Below are 8,122 nucleotides of genomic sequence, written 5' to 3'. Positions count from 1 at the left end.
TTCTGCGTTCTCATGTCTTTTAGTGAAATCTGGATTTTGAAAATACGTACATAAAAAAGTAAGTCCTTTTCTAGGTTTTGCTCTCAAGCCCAGTTAAGTCTAATCTGGCTCCCTCTGATTAAAAATTAATTTTCACTTAGGCGGTGACATGTATGATTTCTCTAAATTAACTTTTCTCTTTTCCTGGGTTGTTCTTATAAAACCTCCCTCTTCAAGCCCATTTGGGTGACAAAGAGATCCTATTCCTAGGAGCCAATTTGCCCTCAGAGGTTAGCTTCCTCTAAATCCTCCAGATTGCTCTGAGATATAATTTTCAGCTTTTGTATTTTATTATTCAAAACTAGAACTCCCACAGAGACCAGCCAGGAGATCAGCAGTGGGCGTGCTCCTCTCTTGCAAAGATCCCACAGTAAGCAAACAAGTGGGAGGCTGTGGGCCAGGCAGGGCCACTCTTGCTTTTGTTATTATCATTATTAAAACCTACCTAGGGCTTTTGTGTCAGTGGGAGGTCAGTTCTCAACACTTTTCCCCAATCCTTCAGTTTTGACTTTACTTTCTAAGTCAGCAGAAGCCCGGAAGGTTTATTTTCAAGTTTCTCTCTTACCCACGTGATCTAAGAAAGCTGCCTCCTCTAAGTCCTCCTTTGGCTTTTCTGACTCAGCCACAAGCTTGAGGTCATCTTCAGTAGAGCATTTTTGCCTGCACAAAGGCTAGAGAGAGTGCGGTCCCTCCTCAGCTCTGCTTGGTAGCTGGCATAACTTAGATCACAGCAAGTTCCTGCTGGGACCAGTCTTTGGTCTTCAGAATCATCTGATACAGCCCCTCCATTTACCAAGGTCAGGAGCTAAATCCCAGAGAGGTCAAGAGACTAGCCCAGGGTCACACAGTGAGCTGGAGGCAGAACTAAGACTCAAACATTGTTTTCTTCGCCTCCAGCTTGGCGCTTTTTCTACTCAGCCACGGGGAAAGGGTGTTACTGGCCCAGCTCTGGCTCACATCGGATGAACACAAAGCTGACCATGTTTTTCATGACCGCTGTGGTTTGCCCAGCTGATCAAGTCGAAACTGCTCTGGCCAAATCGACCATTAACTTTTGAAGTGAACAGAGTCGAAAATTACTGTCAATAATTTAGAGTGGGGCTGGCCCTGTAAGTTCTGCACATTCTTAAAACCCTCCAGCTCAGCTCCCCAAGCATCTCCTCCACTGCTATTGTGCCTGTTTCATGGTGTCTCCTGGTGAGGATCATTTTTCCTCCTCCTTTGTAGATGTCTCCTGCCAGGGTTCACGTGGACATGTCTCATTCCTCAGTGTGATTAAATGGATCATTTTATTCTTTCGTCACCCAGGGGACACCAGCTCCGGAAAGCACTGGAGATATGTGAAGGGAGAGTGAGACAGGAAGGCAGGCAAAGAAAATGGGGGTCATTAAATATGTGTATGTTACTGTTGTGGGAAATATAAACCAAGAGCTCAAACCAAAGATATTCAGTCGAAAGTGAAGAGAAATGGACATTTACACAAGGTGTACTCTTTCCAGGAACTCAACTGAATACCTCCCATAGATTGTTTTAGTGAACTCATATTACAACCAAGTGAGGTTGTTATATTCCATTTTCATGGAATGGAAAACTGAGGCTCTGAGACAGCTCAGAGAGCCCTGATGAAACCCCAGGGCAAGGTGCTCTCCAAACCTGTGCCCTTTCCTTTTTAAAATAAACTCATTTGAGATTGGCTTCCTCTTTATTCTACCCCTAAGCCAGTTTTTGGAGGGTACCTGGTCAGGCTATTTTATGAGTGGAGACTGAGGCCCAAATAAGCAACATGACTGTATCAGGAGTGGAGTCTGACCTGCTGCCCCTGGTGGTTGCCAGGCCTTGGCTCACCATGGCTTTCAAAGTCCTGCCTGGACAGACTCCTCCAAAGGCTGTTGGTGAGAAATGGGGGTGTCACTGTTGGGGAAATGGTGGGCAGTTCTCATCAGGAGAAGGGTGGTCATGGGTCTGATGTTCACAGTTGACCATGAACCCTGATCCAGTGCTTCTTTCTCTTGCCTTTGCAGCACGCGTTCATTCAGCATACACATTACCCTGACATCCTCCTCCTCTTTTGATTCCTTCAACCCCATGTGTTTTTTTTAAGGCTAAACAAATAATTCAGTGCTTCATGGGAGAAAAATAGACAACCATTGAGAGTGCTGTCTATAACACACCGAACCTGTTTAGAATATTAAAGTCAAATTTCAGAGCAGTGCTTTCATGAAGCAATGCTGTTCATTCAGTTTGGAGAGATGCAGAAAAACAGCAATGAAGTGACAACAGTTTGCATGTTTTCAATCTTGGTGACAAAAATCACCTATAATTGAGAGTATGAGCTTTTTTTTTTTTTTTAAATTAGCGACAGCTGGAAAGACAGCTTTGAGGCAATGCTCGGGGTAATGGGAAAGCATATTTTCTTAGTGTTTTATATTCTATAAAGAATGCCAGCACTTTTAAAAATAAATTTATTTACTTCAGTTATTCGCCAGCACTTTATTTGACATTAAGTTTCCACTGTTTCTGTTTCAATTTGAACAGGGGACCCTGCTGTTACCCCTGTTACACAGGCTCAGGACAAGTCCAGCTGCTGATTGCCTAATGGTTCCGCACCATGTGACTGTTACAGAAAGCAGGAAGGACTGGGCTCTGCCCTGGGAAGAGGCACTGAGAGTTTGGCAGCACTCTGGCCCTTGAAGAAGACAAGAAAAGCAAGTGACTTACCATATTAGAGCAGGACAATGCCCTTAGGGACAACACCGACTGTGACTTCTTACGAATAGGGCAACTGAGCCCAAGATCGAACAGGTGTCTTCCTCATGATCATACAGGGTCCTGTTCTCGGCAACCCAAGTCTCTGGACTCCCAGGCCAGGGCTCTCTCAACCACCTCCTGCTCTCCTCTCAGACACCAGCAACCAAATTCGTATTTGGGAGCACACTGCTTAGTATGCAAGCCAGCCTGACCTTTATGCTCCCAGAATCGGCAACATTTTGTGGAAACCATGGGAGGATAAGGTTCTGGATAAATAATGAAAAGAATGGCTCACTGTGGAGACAACCAGAAGCCCTGCTCAGATTGCAGAGTCCTCCTCATATTCCAAGTCCTGAATCCCAAATACATACACAGACCACCACTCAGGCTGCCCTAAGGAAGAAGATGCAAAACCATAGACCTGTCCCTCACCACAATCTCCAAAAGAGGGCTGATTTCAGAGTATGAGCATGCATGATAAGTCACTTCAGTTGTGTCTGACTCTTTGAGACCCCATGGACTGTAGCCCACCAGGCTCCTCTGTCCTGGCAAGACATTCTCCAGGCAAGAATACTGGAGTTGGTTGCCATTCCTGACCCAGGGATAGAACCTGCATCTCTTATGTCTCCTGCATTGCAGGTGGATTCTTTACCACTAGCACCATCTGGGAAGCCCTTCTAGAGTATCAGGATCTTTGTTACTCAATTCCTAAGGGGAACCAGTTCCTGGAAGATGGGCCCAGCCCAGCATTGCAAGAGGTCTTGGAATGTCCTACGAAGGCCCAGGCATGGCCTCAGGAGAACATAGCTCTCAGGACACACACGGGACAAATTCCCTCTTCTTAGCAGGGAGCCTCTTCACCCCAGGAACAGTCCTCTGAGACTTGTTCCCTACTCCCCCACAGACAGTTTCTTCCCACTTTTAGGAACCCAGATGTATGAAATCCACCACAAGAGAGTCATTTCTTTATTTTTCTTACAGGATAAGGGTAGAGGAAAGTTGTAGAAATGCAAATACCCTCCAGGGAGCCGATGTATATAGTCACACTAAAATACACTCAGGTTGCTCAGTGGTAAAGAATCTGCCTGCCAATGCAGGACACTCAGGAGACGTGAGTTTGACCCCTGGGTCGGGAAGATCCCCTGGAGGAGGAAATGGCAACCCCCTCCAGTATTCTTGCCTTGGAGAATCCCATGGACAGAGGAGCCTGGCATGCTACAGTCCATGGGGTCACAGAGTCGGACATGACTAAGTGGATGAGCACACACATCCCATCTCAGAAGCTGGACTTCACAGCCTCATCCTGTTCCTTCTTTGTGCAGAGCAAAACTACCAACCTGACTGCCCCTTCCTCTGAGAATCAGACTGACTGTGTGCATGTGTCCTTCTTTATGACCTAAATGAGTAAATCCTGACTGTTTCCTATACTGGTTACCAGTCCCCCACCCCCATCCAAGGCACCTTCCCATGTTCCAGTCCCACTGATCTCTCTTAGAGCAGGAACTCCAGAGTTCTTAAGAGCCACTGGGGGCATGAATGTGTGACCCACTGTGTTCTAGAAGTGTTTCTCTGGGGACCCATTGAATGTATTGGTGGGCAGGAGGTGGTTCTCATATGGCACCATGAAGAGAGCCACCTGCTGAAGAGACCAAAGGAGTCGAATGGGTGGCCTGGGAGCAGGCAGGGACAACTGGCAAGTTGAGCTCCTCAGCCATCCTCACGGCTCCCCTGGCTCTCCCCTCACCTGCCCTTGCACATGTGTCCCACAAGCCTGGGGGCATCTGGGGAGCTCTCTGGGAGGCCATTTGACTCCTTAGTCTGACTCCTTCATCCATCAGCTGATCCCCCACTTCCCTCCCCAGATGTGGGATCCCCAGATAGGTGAAATGCCTGAAATGCAGGATTCTCAAGAATCCCTCATGCTTGCCGCCGGACTAAGGGACTCTCACTGTCCCCAGTAGCTTGGGGGCCACAAGGAAGTCCAACCAGGACTGGGGATGTCTGGGAAGGAGGTAAGGGCAAGGGGCACAGCTGTGAAATTGCCTGAGAAGGGCCTCTGCCTTCACTGGCCTATGACTCAGTTGGCACATGTGAGCTTAGAGCAGGAGGTAAACACTGCCTCATTTGAAATTGCCCAAACCCATCCCTGGGAAGCCTTGGTGGCTCAGCAGTGAAGAATCCACCTGCAATGCAGGAGATGTAAGAGATCGGGGTTCAATCTCTGGGTCGGGAAGATCCCCTAGAGGAGGATATGGCAACCCGCTCCAGTATTCTTGCCTGGAGAAATCCCATGGAGAGAAGAGTCTGGTGGGCTACAGCCCATGGGGTCGCAAAGAGTCGGATGTAGAGACTAAACATCAACATCAAAGGCCATCCTCACAGTGATCCAGATGGTCAGAAATGAATTAGTTCTATTTTACAGCAGAGGAAACTGAGGCTCAGGAGGGGCAAGTCATAATCCCAAGGCTGCCCAGCAAGCAAATGACAGAATCTCAGGTCTGGAGACCAGTGTTCACTGCCTTACTGCACAGAGAGAATAGACGAGGGATGAACAGAGCTCAGCAAGGGATCAAATGTTCTAAGGGAGATCCTGGGAGCGCCTGTCTCTGGAGGGACCTACTGCCACCCCTAGGACTCAGCTCATGGGCCCCCACCTCCCCAACAACACTGTTCTGAGACACCACTGCCAGCCCGAGTTCCTTCTGCAGAGGTGGGCCTGGACACCAGTGGACACTCATTCACAGAAATACCAGTTCCCAATACCTGATCAATCAGATGGGAATAGTCAGAGTCCTGAGTCCTGGGACCTTGTTCTAAAGGGACATTCCTTCTTCCCTTGCCAATCCTTACAGTGCTGGTCCTGCAGTGGAATAGAACCTTTCAGGACACTTGGCTTGAGGGTGCTCTGCACCTGTTTATTAAAAGAGGTGGTGTTAGGAAATGGATGGCTTCCTGGGTTCAAACCCTCAGGCTCTGCTGTGTGACCTTGGGCACATTCCTTTCCCTCTCTGGGCCTGCTTCCTCATTTGTCACACCACCTTGGATTAGATGCACCCCCCCATGTAGTATTTAATCATGTGCCTTTCTTTTAACGAATCTTATGAGTGAAGCCTTCCTGTAGGCACAGGGCTTGATGCTGGGGACTGAGAAAGAATAGGGAAGGACGGACCAGTCCCTGCTCTAAAAAAGCTCAAATTCTCATTCTGAAACGTTTTTTTTTGGTCATGCTTTTTCCTTCATGCTGACTTACCTTTTCAGAAAATGCCCCTGCTTCCGTTGGAGAATGGAAATTGGCAAGGAGAGAGGGAAAAGGTCCAATTTGCGCCTTTGCTATTTTAGGGGAGGCTGAAATTACGAGCCAAAGTGTAGTGATGTGCTCACTAGAGTGATCTCCGTTCCCCCAAACAGTAGAAAACCCAGGTCTTTTGCTTAAGTGGTTTGAACTCTTAGGCGTGAGGCATTATTACATAAATTCAAGCTCGCTCCTGACCCTTAGTACCCTGAGTTGCCTGAAGGGGGGAATGGCACTGCCTGCGTGTGCAGCCCGGGCGCTCGGGCCGCCGTTGCAACTGGAGCGAGGAGCGCCCGCCCGCACCACCTGTCCCCGCCGGCATTCCAGAGTAGAGGCCGAATTGGCAGCAAGCCGGCCCGGATCAGTCGCCGCCTCAGTCCGCGCGGGCCCTCCTAGGGGTGTGTCTCGCGGATTCAACTCCCAGCCGCTCCTGGACGAGCCCCTAAAGGCTTCTTCTTCTCTGGCGGGAGCCGCGCGCGCCCCTCTCTTCGCGCTACTGCTCCGAGGCCGCCGCAGGCGGATGCACAACCTCAGGAGACGCTGGGACCTGGGCTCCCTCTGCCGGGCCCTGCTCACCCGGGGCCTGGCCGCCCTGGGCCACTCTCTGAAGCACGTGCTCGGCGCGATAGTCTCCAAGATTTTCGGTCCCCTAGCCAGGTACGTTTTAGGCGAAAGCGGGACTCGCGCTTCCGGGCCAGGGCGCGCGGGAGCGGTGCGGGAAAGGAAAGCAACCGCGAAGAGAGGAAAGGGCGCAAAGTTCCGGCTGGCCCGCGGCGGCCGGGCTCGCGGCTCTTGAGGGGAGCGGCGTGCGTTTGGCTACGCTGCGGCTCCTTCCCCGCGCTTCCGCGGGCACCCTTAGCGCAGCGTCTCAGCTAGCAAGTCGGGTTGCTCGCGGACCCCATTCCCCCAGGGGAACTCCGAACGCCGGGCTCTGAGCTCCCTCGAGGCGGCCCCCAAGGTGGGCAACCCGGTGCGGGCAAGAGCAGGGCTTCGGAGGCGCACGGTGAAGGAGCCCGAGATTGGGCAGGCGAGGAGGTGGCGGCGTGCGCGCCAAAGGGACTGGGGGCAGAAGCCCCGGGGAGAGTCCGGTGGGCGAAGCGGGATGGGGATGGGAACCACGGAGCCACCGAGAGTGGAACGAGATGAGCGGAGGCTCGGACCCGTGGTATGAGTTGGGGAGTGGGGCAACCGGGGCAGGCGGGGTCCCACTGGTACGAAACCCCGCGAAGCCTCTCCAGAGAGCTCCGGTGCGGGGAGAGGGCAGGCGGCCAGCGGTAAGGAGTCGATGGGGTGGGGGGGAGGAGGGGTGTGCGGCAGAAGCCACAGCGCTGAGCCTGCCGGGAAGGAAGGAAGCGGGGAAGGGCGCCGCCGCCGCCGCCGCCGCCGCCGCCGCGGTGGAGTACTCGGTGCCGAAGGGAGGGGGAAAGGGGAGCAACCGCGGCGCCAGGGGAGGGGGCGGTGCGGGCGCGCGGCGAGCGCCGGCTGAGCTGCGGGATTGACGTAAGGAGCTTGGGTTTCCCCCAGCGTCGGGAACATGGATGAGAAATCCAACAAGCTGCTGCTGGCTTTGGTGATGCTCTTCCTATTTGCGGTGATCGTCCTCCAATACGTGTGCCCCGGCACAGAATGCCAGCTCCTCCGTCTGCAGGCGTTCAGCTCCCCGCTGCCGGACCCGTACCGCTCGGAGGATGAGAGCTCCGCCAGGTTCGTGCCCCGTTACAATTTCAGCCGCGGCGACCTTCTGCGCAAGGTAGACTTCGACATCAAGGGCGATGACCTGATCGTGTTCCTGCACATCCAAAAGACCGGAGGCACCACTTTCGGCCGCCACCTGGTGCGCAACATCCAGCTGGAGCAGCCGTGTGAGTGCCGCGTGGGTCAGAAGAAATGCACTTGCCATCGGCCTGGTAAGCGGGAGACCTGGCTCTTCTCCAGGTTCTCCACGGGCTGGAGCTGCGGACTGCACGCCGACTGGACCGAGCTCACCAGCTGCGTGCCCGCCGTGGTGGACGGCAAGCGCGATGCCAGGCTGAGACCATCCAG

At 52.5% G+C, this 8,122-nt stretch overlaps 1 protein-coding gene across 3 annotated transcripts in view; it reads left to right on the top strand.

The window, feature by feature from the left end:
* Window positions 1-6,293: 6,293 nt before the first annotated feature.
* The window catches only part of HS6ST2 (heparan sulfate 6-O-sulfotransferase 2), a 591,504-nt gene continuing 589,675 nt past the window's right edge, over window positions 6,294-8,122 (top strand). For all 3 annotated transcript variants that reach the window (XM_061408351.1, XM_061408350.1, XM_061408349.1), the window contains exons 1-2: window positions 6,294-6,736; window positions 7,604-8,122. In XM_061408351.1, the coding sequence (XP_061264335.1) occupies window positions 6,309-6,736; window positions 7,604-8,122 (947 nt within the window). In that variant the 5' untranslated portion in view covers window positions 6,294-6,308. The remainder of the gene's footprint in view (window positions 6,737-7,603) is intronic.

This window comes from Bos javanicus, chromosome X, assembly GCF_032452875.1.
Source record: "Bos javanicus breed banteng chromosome X, ARS-OSU_banteng_1.0, whole genome shotgun sequence".
Lineage (NCBI taxonomy): Eukaryota > Metazoa > Chordata > Mammalia > Artiodactyla > Bovidae > Bos > Bos javanicus.
Note: the sequence above shows the minus strand (reverse complement) of the source record. Positions and strands in the feature narration are given on the sequence as shown.